This window comes from Amia ocellicauda, chromosome 19 (genome assembly GCF_036373705.1).
Source record: "Amia ocellicauda isolate fAmiCal2 chromosome 19, fAmiCal2.hap1, whole genome shotgun sequence".
Lineage (NCBI taxonomy): Eukaryota > Metazoa > Chordata > Actinopteri > Amiiformes > Amiidae > Amia > Amia ocellicauda.
In genome coordinates this window covers 24640088-24656237 of record NC_089868.1, presented here as the reverse complement: position 1 = coordinate 24656237, position 16150 = coordinate 24640088, and the positions used below count along the sequence as shown (strand labels likewise).

General features: G+C 51.0%; 1 protein-coding gene across 3 annotated transcripts in view; it reads right to left on the bottom strand.

The window, feature by feature from the left end:
- Nucleotides 1-15019, bottom strand: part of mast2 (microtubule associated serine/threonine kinase 2) — a 91927-nt gene extending 76908 nt beyond the window's left edge. For all 3 annotated transcript variants that reach the window (XM_066692432.1, XM_066692434.1, XM_066692433.1), the window contains exon 1: nt 14498-15019. In XM_066692432.1, the coding sequence (XP_066548529.1) occupies nt 14498-14566 (69 nt within the window). In that variant the 5' untranslated portion in view covers nt 14567-15019. The remainder of the gene's footprint in view (nt 1-14497) is intronic.
- Between the last annotated feature and the right edge of the window lie 1131 nt (nt 15020-16150).

The window sequence follows — 16150 nt, the reverse complement described above, 5'->3', positions numbered from 1 at the left end:
CAAAAGTTCACCAGCAGCCCCGTGGGCAACGGCACTGCATCACTGTCCGCTCTGAGTAATGGGTTCATTAGCGAGGCGACCCCCGCCGATCCACACGGCTGTACGTAGAACTAGAGTGAATCTCAGAACCACCCCCCCCTTCAGGAGCCAGCCAGGGAAGGCGTGACAGATCTGCCCGTCCGCAGAACTTGACAACTTCGGGTACCCTGGGCAGGCAGTGAAATATGGCGCTCCCCCTTCACTGTGAATAAGCACTCGAGACTAGACAAATTTACTTTTTGTTGTTGTTGTATTTTTAATGGGATGGCTGATCTCCCAGGCTTGTCTACATAAAACCCAGGTGATAAAACTGAATTCTCTGATGTTCTACACCAGAGAGAATAAGAGGAAGCGAAAAGAAAGGGAGGCAATGAACTGTGTAAAAATAGATAAATAAACACACACACAGGAAGGAGAGAGACCAGACTTTAAAACTACTGCCTTCACAAGAACAACAACAAAAATCTATCAGCTCAAACATTTTGAACCAAAAGAGCAACACTGACAGTTCTATACATTTGCCAGCATTCTGCAGATTCTCAAATTAAGAACAATTTTCGGCATGTGATGATGTCACAGGATCTTTAATGAACACGGGCACGGCCCTGTCGTTCAGCTGTGAATCCCTCCGGCCGTGTACGAATCCTGCTTCCCACCCTGTGTCGCACCGCCCTGCGCTCAGTCCTCTGCCCTGGGCTGCCCTCCACGGAGCTGAAAAGCCCTTCATTAGTAGCCCCTCTCCGACTCTCCCATCAGCGGTGGCCTAAACCCTCCCCCGATAGGGAGCAGCGCCTGCCGGAGCAAAGCAACCAGCTAATTCAACATTTACAGCCATCAGTAGAGGAACATTAGACTTGGAAATGGTTTCCAGGCGGATGCACACCGCTGTTCACACAGATAAGGTTGACCAACACAGCGCTGCTCTCAGGTTATACAATCCCCCATCCCCCAGTCCAGGGACGGGTCCCTCAGCCGTGAACGCTCTCGAGCAGGCGGTATTTCAAAGAGGTACTGTACAGCATTGCAGGCAGACAGCCATCTCAAACACAGCCACTTGGGTCAGTGCTTTGAGGAGAACCAGCAATGCGGGGAACGATCACACAAACTGCTGCACGGATGTCAAGGCCACGAAACGCTGACCCACAGCCTCTGTCAATCTGCTGCCTCGCAGAGACCTTGTGAGTTCACCGATAGTCGCCACCCCATCTGCCTCCATCCTGCATGCATGACCGTGGCACAGAATCAGACAAAGCATGGCACCGCGTGACAGTCACCATACGGGCACACTGCAGGTTTCCACCAAAACTGGGCCTAACCGAGGGGTTCACCCGATAAAATCCCTTGCTCGAGGCACAAGCTGGGTCCAAAATCCCAGGCAGCAGCATTTTACAATCCGGCCACTATCACAGGCGACTGGGACCGGGACTGCCTGAAGTGCAGCACAGAACTGGCCAGCGCTCCCCGGGATGGCGATGCTCAACGTCTAGTCTAGTGCCGCCCAATAGTGGCTCAGGAGGTTCACTGGGCACTGGCATAGTTGGCCCCAGTGCTTTATGCGAGAGCTGCCTGACCCTCCCTCCAACCTGCAAAGTGCTGCCAGAGGCGGGTGGCCTGGCAGTTTAGATGTCGAAGGAAGAGTATTTTCCTTTCACCTCTCCAATGTTGGCACAAAGATCTCAGCAGGGTTCCGAGCAGCGACCAATCGCAGAACGGGAGGGCAGACATGAGTCAGAGAGTACGCACAGATGGTCTAACACCAATATTGATGTCACTCTGCCAGGCTTTCACACACATGCGGTGCAGAGCGATCAGTGTTTTTGGAGGAGCATGTCACATTCATCACTTATCACAATTCCTCACATAATTCCACTCGTTTGCCCCAAAACGGAGGCCGCGATCGGGGGTGAGGAGCAGGAAGGGGAACCCGGTCTAGCGGGGGTAATGGGATTTACCCGCGTTCCCCTCGTTAGGAGTCTATCAGGGACCGTGCAGAACTAAATACGGAGACTGATTAAAGAGCTCCTTCAGTAATCACAATCCTACCTCGCCTGCCGTCCTCACGCAATCCCTCCAGGAGCTTCTAATTAACAACACAGCCGTAAAATTAGATCCCCCCCACCCCAATTTCTCTGGCTTAATACAAACACGATCTGCATAAATTATTTCCATGTTTCAGAAAATTACAGCATTATTCATGACAAGCGCAGCACCCAATTAAACAAAAAAGCATAATGTTTTCATGTTTTCACATACAAGTTGTCATTAATCTGCTCTCGAGGCACGAAAATTAGAATAAAGAAAAGCAGGAAAGGATCAAAAACTAAAATTCTCCGACCTTCTCACAGCTCAGTCTTGTCCCCCCATTCACCTGTTCTACTTTCTTGAACAGCGCCCCGTTAATCCCACCAAAGCCTCCCGCATCGGCCACGCCGGTAAACCCCAGCGAGCGGAAAAGGCCAGCGATGCTCGGGGAGAGATCGGCGCTCGGCAGTTGCTCCGCAGCGGAAAACCTTATCTGGGGATTCGTGAGATTTGAAAGGAAAAAGGTGAGCTATAATTGTGTCTAGGTTATTAATTAATAGAGCACAACCTACACTGCCAGACAGCTGGGACTTATTTTTTTGGTCCTTTTTATTGACAAAGGAAGCAAAAGAATTAACCACTTCAGTCCCGTACGTCCCCCAAACCTCTCCCTCTCTCTCTCTCTCCTTTCACTGCTTATGAAATCACCCGAGTGTCCGGTTTGCCTCGGCCATCTGTCGGCAGCAGTTCCATCATCGAGCCAAGAAACCGTTCCTTTCAGCACACATTCTTTAAGAGAGATTAATTCATGCTTTTGGGAGAGAAACAAAAAAACGAAATGGACAGACCGACCCACAACAAGTCACATAAAGCATTGTTCACTGCAGACAACAGAAGAGAGCCTTTTTCAGTTTGTTTTATTATTTCTCTCATTCCTTTACCATGAGGGCGCTTTCCCTTCCAAAATTTAAGGTCCAGATGTACGGTGAGGAGCCAAGGAGAGGGACACGAAACAGAGCCGAGGGGAAACGAGACAACAAGGAAAAGACATTACATTTTATCGTTGTTGTTTTCCACCCTATAAAACGAGCCCCTGGCGAGGGGGGGGCTTTGGCACAGTGCAGCACAGGCAGGATGCAGTGTAATCAATTCTCGGCTCCGGCACCCAGGGCCAGGGTCCAACGCGCAGACCCGAGGATCCCATTAATCTGACAAGCCTGCGGGGCTCGTGGAAATTACACTGCAGCAAGCAAGACAGGAGAGAGAGGGAGCGGGAAAGAAAAGGACAAGTTATCAAAGTTCAGTTCAGTGCGGCTTGTGGGAGATTTACTGTGGGTTGACTCAACCTTTCTTCTGCTGCAGATAGGATTACACTGCATTACATCAGAGCATTACAAGACATACATACATAAATAAAAACACTGCGGGCGTTTCCGCTGCCCCCGGCCCTGGCAGAGCACCAGCCACAAATCACACGAGGACCAGCCGGCCGCGTCCGCTGGGTCAAAAATGAAATTAGAGATGAAATTAGAAACTGGGAGAGCATGTTCAAATGTCACCAAAAACAACAACAACATAGTACAAGTTGTGCGCATTGAGCCCGTATTCCAGGAGTTTAAACTAGTTAAAAAAACAACAATCTGGGGCTTGAACTCGGAGTCTTCAGCTCACAGATGGAGAAAATACATCTTGCATCACATTATCTAAATGTTGTGGAATTTATGCAAGAAAGAGAAGAATCTCGAACGAAACCACGACACACACACACACACACTATATTGACATAACCCTCCTCCTGCCTCCGAGCGCTTGGTTTACATGAGCTACGACAAACACATTCCTGCCCTGTAAGACAATTTCCTCCCCAAAGCGTCTCTCTCTGCATCACTAACGGCCGCGCTGCAGAAACAACCCACTGAACATCACATCACATCAAAACTAATGGCTTTCAAATAATAACTTCTACACAGACCTTATTGGGAGGCCCAGATTTAAGAAAAAAAAAAAAAAGAAGGAAAACGCTTGTCCTTATTTGATGCACAGCAGTCACACCAGGACGTGCCTGGACAGTGTTAACAGCAGCGTGAGGACAGGGCCGCTGTGCACCTGGATGGGTTCAAAGGTCAAGCTGAGAGGGGGGGGGGGACATGATGTCAGAGTAATGCTGCACAGACTCTGAGGAACAGAACAGGGGAAGGGAAGCACACAAAGGTCCTGGAGCGTTTCAGGGCATCCCTCTATGCCAGTTACCCTCGAAACTCTGCTCCTGCATGGGGAGACTGCAAAACCTGCAGAGCCGAGGGAAATGCATCACACAGGCAACCTCCGCACCTGAGCTGCCGGGCCATTTTTCCCGCTCTGCCTGCGGCGGGCCCCACAAATCCGCCCTGCCGCAGGATTCAGATCGATCCGCTGCCGAGGGAAGCTGGCGGACGTCATCGAGAGCAGACGAAGTGCCCTGCGCTGCCAAAACCCTGCCAATGCAGACTCCCCAGTCAGCAGAAAACACTGCCCACAGATCACAGTTAGTTTAACGCATCTCTCTTACACACACACTAAGGTGCTGGAAGATTCCACAATGCACCAGTCAGTCTCTCAAACAGGGACAGAAGGGAGCCACACAAAGCCCCGTTTGCCCGTCCTTGCTCTGCACGTGGTATCACTCATCTGCTAGCTCATCAAACAGACCAATCAGATGGCGCCGATCCTCTGCGTGGGGCTCCTCAGCCTCGGCGCTGGCACGTTTAGCCGCGACATCTTTACTGCCCCAGATGGCACTACCGATTCGAGCGCGACTTACAAAACAGCAAGCCATCCATATGGTGACGCGCCCCCCCCGGAGCTAGGCCACCGAGATGCACAGGCCCGACTAACACGAGGCAAGGCCTTCCCCAGTCAGGGTGCCGACTCCACGGCCAAACCTTGCCCACTGGTTTTTGGGCGGAAGCTGTTGCCAGCAATTTACAAAGTACTGCCACTGTCGCTTTCCTCTGTTTTTGTGTGTTTTATTACTCTGTGTAATGGACACGGTGTCTGCCCTGGGCACTGCGTTGCCAGCTGCCACCACTTCTACACCAGCTCAGCCACAGCAGGTGCCTCTGCAGGTGACGAACACTGGCAGAAACCACAGCCTGTCATGCTGGGGAGTCTCCTCGACCATAAGATTAGATTTCTATTGCTTTTCTTTGAAAGGGGCTACAAATCAAGCCTTGCCACCTAAGAATCGCTCACAACTGGGATCTCCATTCTCAAGACACACCTGCTCAGTCTCAGTCCGGTCCCCTGGGCTGCTCAGCTCTCTTATTAAGATGCTTCGAAACACACTTCTATCTACCCCTCCCTTCAGCACAAATCTGGGACCTCACGGAGTCATGTCTGCACTTGTTAACTCATTGTACTGGTGTGCGCTCACTGTGTTTTGTACCGATTGTGTCACCGCACCGTAATGCTTTGAAATGTTCCTTGTGTAAACTGTTGGTTGCCCGGGGTAAGGGCGTCTGTGAACAAACAAAATAATAATATCCATCTAATTTGTTTAATATCATGTTTTCAACGGCTTCAATGCATTTTTTTTTCCCCTTCCTGCAGAGGGAGATCCGGCCGTAGGGTTTGCAGATGAAAGAGACGGGCAGAGGAGCTGGCGGGGGGGCGGGGGTCAGTATACAGAGGAAGACAGAAACCTCCTGAATGTCAGAGGGTTTCACTGGAGTGTAATCCATCTCCAGATCACCCACAACGCAGGGAGCACCAGCAATCGCATAAAAGGATCAAAAATATATAATAACATCGCCCTGCTGGGGTTTAGGCTGTGCTAATCAATTATTAATCGCAGATTTACTATACCTAACACACGCATGCCCTCTTCTGTATGATCTACAGCCAGTTTAATTTAATATGGATTAACTGATGGGGCAGAAAGAAAAAAAATTCCTTTAATGCTGGCATGTGGAATATTTTCCAGCTCACAGCAGGAGCGCAGGTCGGAAAGACTGCAGGTCCCACACATTTTATTATTGAGCGCAGGTTTTGCCAATCAGACGTGTGCATATTTGTTAATTCCACGCTCGCGTTCGCCCCGAAGCAATCAGGGCGCTGTAATTCCTTCAAACAAACCAAAGGGGGGGGGGGGGGGGATAAAATAAAGTAAAAAAAGCACACCGAGCGCTAATCCCTGCATTCACACCACGCTGCAAGATTAATTGCGGAATCCAGCGCAGCGCGGGGGCTCAGCTGCACGGAGCGGCACAATTACTGTGGCGCATGGAAACGTTTAACTAACGGCTAATCAGCTACCAACAGAACACATATTTCTCCTCTGCTGGCACGCTGGCATTGTAATTTACATGCATTTAAAAGACTCCCCCATTTACATGCGGCACAGAAAGACAATCGTTTTCCATCCAAAGCGCAACCCCCCACCCTCTGCCTCTGCCAGGACCACATTAACGTCAAGCCAGGACTGTGGAATGGAGAACAATTTCAGCACATATTCTTGCCTATTTATCTCTGATTATTCCTTTGTGCACGGCCTTGCACTGCCACAGAGCTTATTTATGAAGGAGGGAACGCAAGGAGTAAACAGACAGCTGTGCATCCCGTCCAGGAAACAGGGCTGGGCTGGAAAATGGGCCCTTAGTCACAGAAGTATCTCCTCGGGGATGCATTCACAGGAAGAACCAAAGGCAACATTGGACTCGCTCGGAGGAAGATGGAGACTAAACAGAAATCACAGAATTGTAAACCAGTCCTTTATGTACAAAGAAAACAATGTTTTCAGGCGTCCCGGATCAGAAATGAACGACAGATGATGAGAGGGAATCTTCCCCAGCCAAGCCAGTGGCTGCATTTAGAAAACAAATGTATTTATCTGAAGAATATTTCCACATCATCTTTGCATCTCAAACAGATAACTTTACAGGCAAGAGGTAAAGGACTAACGACGGCACAACAGCCAAACATAAATCAAAATAAAACGCAGAAGAAATAATAATAAGAGTCTCCGTGGCCCTGATCTGTACTGAGCCGAGCTCCAGCGTCTCCTACGAGACCCCATTAAAATCCCGAGGCCGCCGGAGCACAGAGGCGTCGTTAATGAGAGCCGTGGGGCTGCGGGGGGAAAAGCCTCCCTCCCTCACTGCCTCAACCTCGGACCTTCCACACGGACACGGCGATTGGCAGCGCTGTGTGTGTGTGAGTGTGTGTGTGTGTGATGCGTGTCCTTGCAAAGGGCAACTGAGGCTACGGGGGGGGGGCGGGGGTTTCATTCATTAATTTGATCCGTCAGATTTACTTGCTAGGCGTAATCCCCCCACCACCCTTCCCAAATCCTGCATCTGATCATAATACTCGACTCCGCTCCCACTCCTGCACATCCGTGACATTCAACACAGACGTATAGATAGAGACACCATTTCACCAGCAGAGCAGCAGTGTTCAACATGAAGATTATTTTAAATTGTGTGTGAGTGAGTGCGTTATCCCACAATGTCTAAGCGCTATAAAGAAGAACAAGGGCAAGTTTCAGCACGCGAGTCATTTCCCAATAAAATGGTCCGAATTGGGAGAAGTTACAAGCCTGTCACGTAGAGCACAACTAACGACGTACAAACGCACACAATTCAGACTACAGGCAAAACGTAAACACCAATGAGCCATCCTGGGGGGAGGGCCAGCAGCGCAGCACACACATTGCTAGTCTCCCACTGGGACTCGATGTGGGGCAGAGGGCAGCGGACGGCAGGCTGGCAGGGAGGACGGGCCGCTCCACGGGGAGACCCGAGCCCCTCCGGCTTACCAGCCCAGGGCAGGATCCGACATGCAGCATTCCTGAACCGAACCGTGCCAACGCCGGAGGCCTGTGTACCACAACGCCACGCCACTGCACTCCTGGGAACGCAAAGGGAGTCGAGAGCTAAAAGGGCAGGGTCTTTAGCTGCTCCTTGGGTAGAGGGACTCTGAAAGCCCAGCTCGTCCTTCCAGCGGACCTCCCTGTGAAGATCTCCACTCACAGTGGCTCATTCACTGCCACTCGAAGGCAAAGAGATGCCTTTTCAGGGAATGTTTGGAGTGAAATGCGAGGACACACAATCAGGAAGATCATGTAAAAAGTGCGAGTGTGTTTTTACAAAAAGCAGAATTATTTTGGGGATCTTACTGAGAAAGTGTCAATCAAACACAGGTCAAGAGAAATCGAGAGCTGATCGTAGCTCTACAGGCTTGTTCTGAGGTTTAAATCGGAGGAATACAGTAAAGTGATTCTCACCAGCAGATTTGACCGCAATTCTACGAAACCGGCTGCCAAACGGTGCCACTGCGGCTCACAATCGCATCACTCGGCCCCAGAGCAGCAAGGCCACGTAAGGCACCTGTGAGCATCACGGTGGTTTCGTGGCTTCCCTAGACCGGAAGCAGAAACGTGGCTTCTGTCAGCTTTAAGTCTCGCTCAGCACGGAGGCACTTCCTTGGACTCCGCCCCGATCCTACCCTAGTTGGTGATGCTGCAACAGGCTTTTATCATCATGTCATTTTAGTTTGAAAAGCACACAATGACTCACGTTTGAAGGCCACTGGAGAAGGAGGAAAAATATTAGGTTTGAACAGAGAGCTAGACCTATATATAATTAATGCAATCCTACCGTAATAAAGCTTTTCTTCCCAGGAGAGAGAGCGGTCGTTCCCCGTTCACCACAGCACCAGCGCTCATGAATGCAGATTAATGTTCATACCCAGAGGCCTCTCCGGTCGGCCTGCGTATTCAGGTGTGTGTGGCGGAACCGTACGGACCTGGGATCACAACCCCTTCATCACACAATGCAGGTGTAAAGACTTAAACCGGTTCAGTGAAGGACAGGAGGCCCAAAATTAAAAGACTATTAAAAAGATGAATTCAGAAATAGAATGAAGGCGTTTCAGTCTTGGTCAAAGTAACACGCATCCATACACATCTCTGTTTATCTGTCCCTTAACAGGAAGTCTGGCAAGTCCGCCGTCTCGTAAACCTAACCGCATGGCTGCCCAGCTAACGGTGCTTTGTGCTGCCGGCTGGGGGACGGGGCACGGTAAGCCCTTCATCAGGCAGGACTGTTATTCCAACCAGAGATAAGGACAGAACTGAAGAAAGCCTGGTGGTCACGCGGCCGTTTCACAAGATCGCTCGCTGCCTGCCGCTGCCCCTCCGCATGGGGCTGTTCGTGGGCATTAGTATTGTGTGTGACTGGGGTTTTTAAATAAAACTAAACTGACATTTTAACCACTTCTTTGACCTGTGTTTCGGTTTCCTGCTAAAATGTCTCAGACTCAACTGAGAGAAGCACCCCCCACCAACCCCCAACGGCTGGTAAAGATCACTACCAGTCACATGCCTGTATCGGATCAGAGTGCATTCAAACCACAGGCCCAGAGTGAGCACCGCTGTGGCCCACTGCGGCTTCACCCGCCCGTCTACACACACCACAGTGTGAGAGACAGACACACGCAGGGGGAGGGGGTAAGTTCTCAACTCACGTCCTCAACACACAAGAAAGCCTCCGACAGCCCTGCCAGCCCAAAGCAACTCGGCAATATTGCGACGACACGCAGCAGCTGCTTTCACCTAAAGCGTCTGACAGGTGAGCAGGCGTTGCAGCACGCGCCAGCAGTTTCCCGTGCCCGGGCGCCGGCGGCAGGATCCGAGAGGTTTCCGCATCTCGTCTGAAGCAGCAGCGGCGGCCGCACAAGAAGATCCGGTCGGCGGCACGGGAAGATGCTCGAGGAACCAGCAGCAGAACGATAACGAGAGTTTCACCTTCCTCCCCCAAGCACAGACCCTGCCCTGCTACTGCATTCGCAGCTCGGGACGTGGCTGAGAAAAGATCTCGATGGAGCCGAACTCCACTGCAGGCTCCCGGATCGCGTGGCAGAGGCAGGGAGAGAGAGGAGGAGGGAGGAACGGCGCAGGAATGCAATCACGGGAGACTGTCATCCAACAGCTGGAAACTTCATTCATGGGCTGTGGAACAGATGAGCTTTCTTTCACACACACACACACACACACACACACACACACACACACTGACACACAGAGAGACACACACACTCTTTTCTTTGGTAGAAATCGAGTATATATCTGAAGGGCTGTGAAGGAGCTCTGCTTTGAAGTAGAAGTGAAGACGGTTCAAGCGGTCTACGTTGTCGGTCTGCACACAGAGAGGTATAAACTCGATTCAGTTACACATTAACCGCCTATGAAATCGGATCGCAGCGTGCTCCCCTGACTTCCTCCTACACCGCCTCTCTCGGTTGGTTTCCTAACTCAAGGGCTGTACATCTCTCCGGTCTGCCACTCAAAGTGTGACGATAAACAGTTACACACCAGCAGACTCTAGAGTCAGGACTGCTGCCAGCGATCGCACAGACGAGTTTAGTTGGAACAAATTAACTGTGATTGATGATCGTATATAAACTGTGAAGGAAGGGGCGTCCGCACGTCTCGATAAACAGCGTGACCTGGTGATGAGACGATGAAGAGGAGGAGAAGGAAACTAAAGACTCAAATGATTTTTATTTATTGGTTAAACACAACTTCTCCGTCTTTGTTGACTTTCTTCCCCCAGGTTGAAAGCCATCGGGGACGAGCGGTGAGATTTCAGGCCTGTCCCAACACCTGCGTCCGACAGCCTCTTCAGCTGCACACGCTTGCCCGGACTACGACTGGTCACACGAACACCGTCCACAGTAACACACGCGACAACGCAATGTGAACGCAAGCCAGGGATGATCTGGGTTTTTTGTATTATTGTTGTATATTCGGGTTTGTTTTTCTTCTCCCTGCTAGGTAAAGAGCTCTCCGTCGACTGCGGAAGTTCTGCATTTGCATCCCACACGCCCCCTCATCCCCGAACCCCTCCTGGCGTCACGGGGGCTCCGCGCAGGCTGGCGTGTGGCGTGACGACGGTGCGGGAAACCTGTCAAGCAGCACGCCTCACCGTAGCCCCGGCTGGGTCGGGTTTCAGGGGAATCCGAGAAACACGCGCACACAGAGGCCCAATCGCAATCCTCAAACTAAACTCCCCACGCCCTGTCTTTAAACACCGGTGGCGGAGAGCAACACGGAGTACGCAGCCCCAAGCCGTGGCAGAAACTGATCCTGTTTGGAAACACCACCCCGCTCTCCCTCCACCATCACTCCCTGGGGCGGCTGAACAAGAGTGTCAAATAAGACACACCAGGACATCCCCCGTGGGAATCTTTTTAGGTATATATTAGTGTCAAAGTGGGTCCCCTCTTTTTGGGAGGTACAGCAACACTCCTGCCCTATGTAGATGCTTTGAGCGTTGTGTGACATACAACCGGTGCGTAAAGACAGACCAACGTGACGTACAGCAGCCCTAGTTTCGCACACGCAGCCCATTGGCCAACACAAATACCAGGCGAACGCATCCTCAGTCCTAATCTGCCTGCATTCTTAAGGACGGAGACACACAGGAGGCCACAAGCAATAAGCCTGCTTTAGGAAGCGCAGGGCTGTTCAGGTCTGAGAGGCCCGGCCGCGCAGATGTCCGCTCGGAGAAACCCGTCTCGGGGGAGGACAGCGGCCCACGTCGACAACGAGGGACGATATCCACCGAAAGTCTCGGCAAACTCCCCGCGTGGCCCTACTCGCCCCCAACAGCTGGGAGAATCGGAAGACGCCGTTCGACCAGGTCGAACACAGCACCCCCCCCACCAGGAGATTAGCACGGCCTGCGTAGATCCCCGTTAATTCAATTAGAGCCAGGACCAGAAGAGAACAGACATACCAAAAGCAAATCTGGACAACGGAGCCCAACCACGGACACTGGCTACTGGGTCGACAATCTCTCACACCGCATCAGCTGCCTGTACAGACTCACTCCATGAGACTAAACAGATGCATGTATGTTAATTGCATGATACCTCTACGGTTTGTGTCAAAAGCAGCGATATGAAAAACATTTTAATTCTACTCTAATCAGGACCAAACACCATGCAGATTAATTTTATTATTAACTTCTTAGCAGACGCGGTTGCCCTCTGCGCCTTGCCGTTCCCACTGAACTGTGTACACAGCAAACTGACCTTCAGATACACAGGCTGCTGCTGCGGTTTCTCAAGCCCACAGACACGGTCCAGCCCAAATACGGACGGCAGCCATAACACTGGTTTTGTTTTGCTTTTTCTCATCCCACGATCTGCAGCGAAAAGGTTTCTGTATTTCAAGGGCCCTAGAAGACAAGTGCGTGAGCGGAGAGGGATGTTATTGTGGTGCATCTGGATTGTGTCTCGCCCACGGCATGGTCCAAACCCAAATTTATATCAGCAGTGGCCCTACTGTGTCGGAGTCCCGTGTGTTTGTTTCCCCGGTTGACAACAGCTGAAGCTTACAATCAGAGAAACCCAAATGAAATAATAAGAGGTACCGATATTTAAAACAACATTTACATACTAAATCTGGGCTGGCAATCATTGAACAAATTCTAATTTGAGGGAACTGGGAGCACAGAGACCGGGCCGTTATGCATATCATAACAGCCAGACAACATCGCCACATTTCTGAAGCAAAGGCTGGCTGCTATTCAACACCGAAACTACTGCTTTGGGGGTTTTTCATCCTATTTCGAAAAGTAAATCAAAGAGAATCGGTGATGGAGGGGATGCATTGAGCGCACGGGGGACTTACCATAGGAGAGATTAAATAGCTGCATGTAAGCCAAATCAAATGTCTCTCTTACGGTTAAACAAACACCGCATTAATGCAGACCAGGACATTATAACCACAGCCCCTCCACCCTTACAACCGCCCGCCAGGGATGATGCCCGAGCCCGGCCAGGTATTCAGTTTCAGTCAGACACTGCGCTGTGATCACCACAGACGGGAAACCCAGCTGCCTGTGCCGAATGAGATGATGGAGAGATCAAAGTGCAGTCATTTTCCATGACTGTCTATGAATCATCCAGAGTGGACATGGCAAACCACCGTGCCCACACAGCCAGGTCACAGCAGCTGGCATCACCCCCTTAAGTGGGACCTCACCTAGTCAAACCACTAGGTCTGTGTGTGTGTGTGTGAGTGTGTGTGTGTCAGTGTGAGTGTCAGTGTGAGTGTGTGTGTGTGTGTGTCAGTGTGAGTGTGTGTGTGTGAGTGTGTGTGTGTGTGTGTGTGAGTGTGTGTATCAGTGTCAGTGTGAGTGTGTGTGAGTGTGTGTATCAGTGTGAGTGTGTGTCAGTGTGTGTGTGTGTATCAGTGTGAGTGTGTGTGTGTGAGTGTCAGTGTGAGTGTGTGTGTGAGTGTCAGTGTGTGTGTGAGTGTGTGTGTATCAGTGTGAGTGTGTGTGTGTGTGTGTGTGTGTGTCAGTGTGTGTGTGAGTGTGTGTATCAGTGTGAGTGTGTGTGTGTGAGTGTGTGTATCAGTGTGAGTGTGTGTGTGTGAGTGTGTGTGTCAGTGTGTGTGTGAGTGTGTGTATCAGTGTGAGTGTGTGTGTGTGTGTCAGTGTGTGTGTGTGAGTGTGTGTGTGTGAGTGTGTGTCAGTGTGTGTGTGTGTGTGTGTCAGTGTGTGTGTGTGAGTGTGTGTATCAGTGTGAGTGTGTGTGTGTGAGTGTGTGTATCAGTGTGAGTGAGTGTGTGTGTGTGTGTGTGTATCAGTGTGAGTGTGTGTGTGTGAGTGTGTGTGTGTGTGTCAGTGTGTGTGTGTGTGTCAGTGTGAGTGTGTGTGTGTGTGTCAGTGTGTGTGTCAGTGTGTGTGTGTGTGTGTGTCAGTGTGTGTGTGTGTCAGAGTGTCTCAGTGTGAGTGTGTGTGTCAGTGTGTGTGTGTGTGTCAGTGTGAGTGTGTGTGAGTGTGTGTCAGTGTGAGTGTGTGTGTGTGTGTGTGTCAGTGTGTGTGTGTGTGTGTGTCAGTGTGTGTGTGTGTCAGAGTGTGTCAGTGTGAGTGTGTGTGTCAGTGTGTGTGTGTGTGTCAGTGTGAGTGTGTGTGAGAGTGTGTCAGTGTGAGTGTGTGTGTGTGTGTGTGTGTGTGTCAGTGTGAGTGTGTGTGAGAGTGTGTCAGTGTGAGTGTGTGTGAGTGTGTGTATCAGTGTGTCAGTGTGAGTGTGTGTATCAGTGTGTCAGTGTGAGTGTGTGTGTGAGTGTGTCAGTGTGAGTGTGTTGTGGCAGGAAACAGTGCCTTGTTTTCGGTTTTAATCAGGTTACTGTGGTCCTGAGACACATCCACCCAGACACATCCGTCAGTCGCTACAGCGCAATATCAGCCTGCTGGACCGGGACATGTGCCCCTGCCCGGACCAAACACACGGGCAGCAACGGGCGTCCTGTCCGGGACACACACCTCGCACTGTCCACACACTTGTCATTGCAACGGATCCTGCTTAAAGCCAGCACTCCGATTAGGGACACAACCTGGTGTCTCACAGTCCCAGTTACCGGGCGAACACGGCGGCCACTCACCGCATCCCGGCCCGGCGCCTCCCTCTCCTCCGCCAGCCTCCTCCTGTGTGCGGGGTCGCCGCGGTGCATGGCTTCTGCTTGAAGCGGGGCGGGCCGGCTCAGACGCGGCGGGAGCCCCGCAGAGACGGCGCGGCTCGGCTACAGACACCCATAACACGCGTGGTGCGGCCGTGGCGTCCAGACGTGGTTCAGCGGCGGCGGAGAGGCACTGGCGTCCGCGGAAGATGTGCTCTCGGCTGCGGGGGGACGAAATGAAACGAGTCGCTTTCTCTCAAGCCGGTTGCAGTGTCAATCGCCATGTCACGGCGGGCGCGGTGAGGATGCCCGGGGCGCAGGTCACAGCACAACCCGCTGCCCGGTGCCCGTCTCTCTCGCAGGGGACATGTCCACACAGGACAGACAGAGTAAACGCGCTGCTGTGGGGGTCTTCCTCACTCGGTCCACCGTGTGTCCGCCTCTGTGACCGGAGCTCAGTGTGAGCAGCGCCGCACACGGGAGGAAACCCAATCGGCGCTTCCTGGAGCCGCCGCGTCACGGCCGCCATGCTGGTGTACGGCACGCCGTGGTTGGCTGAGAAGGGCGCCGGCAGCCATGTTGTGGTACGGAAGACAGGTCCGGACGGCGCCGCCATATGTGTTGTGGCAAAAACGACAAGGCCAGCGCTATAACTATATTCTGCTCCCAGCTGCCATCTTGCGGACTTCCTTTTTATTGTAAAGTATTGGTGGAAATTAAACAGAATGAAGATTTTGAAATATACCCAATCAAACCTTTTGGTATTTTATCTTTAATAAGTATGCCTATATGTTCATATTCATGTTCTGAATATAAGAATATATAGATAATGAAAAAGTAAGTACTGTGCTGAAAATATGTTTTTATACCTTAGTGATAGATAGCTGATGTGTCTGGAAGTGATTGAAAACAATTAGCAAGCCGGGGTAGGGGTTTTAAATGTTAGTGACAGACTGGAAGTAGCAAGGTTAATTATAATCATATTTGTATAAAGGCTAATGGCACCATCCCCACGCACAGCTCAGAGCCAAGGGTCATGCATATTAGTTTAGTGAGGACAGGAGCACAGCGACCCGGTGTGTGGCATGATCCCACATGGCAGGACGTAGATAGCGCAGCAGGGCATCCGGTCTGCGCTCGGCTCAGCCCAGCCAGGCGGTACTGATCGCACTCCCGAATCAGAGAGACCAATCTGGGTGGAAACCAACTCTGTGTGGTTCGTCTAACGACTGTATTTATAAGGGTCTGCAGGGAAGTTCCCATTGGTGATACATCAAAATCTTCAGTTCATATAAGGATAACCATATTGAGAAAATCTATATAACATTGTGAATCTTTATTCTGGAATACTGACACAATTCACCACTGATTACATCAGCAGGTTGCCTATCCCATTTTAAACCAGCCCTGTCAACACAAACACTGGAATATGCCTATACAAATCTATACACTGTAACATACAATTAGGTTTGTTACACCCCTATTGAGTAAACAGGTTTGAGATGTTTTCCTGACTGTCCACAGAGGACTGTAACCCCAGCTCAGCCCAGAACTGACACCCTTTGATCGCTAAACCTCATTTTACAGCAACTGTTCTCTTAAACATTCAAATCTTCACTTAATATGTGCATCACAATA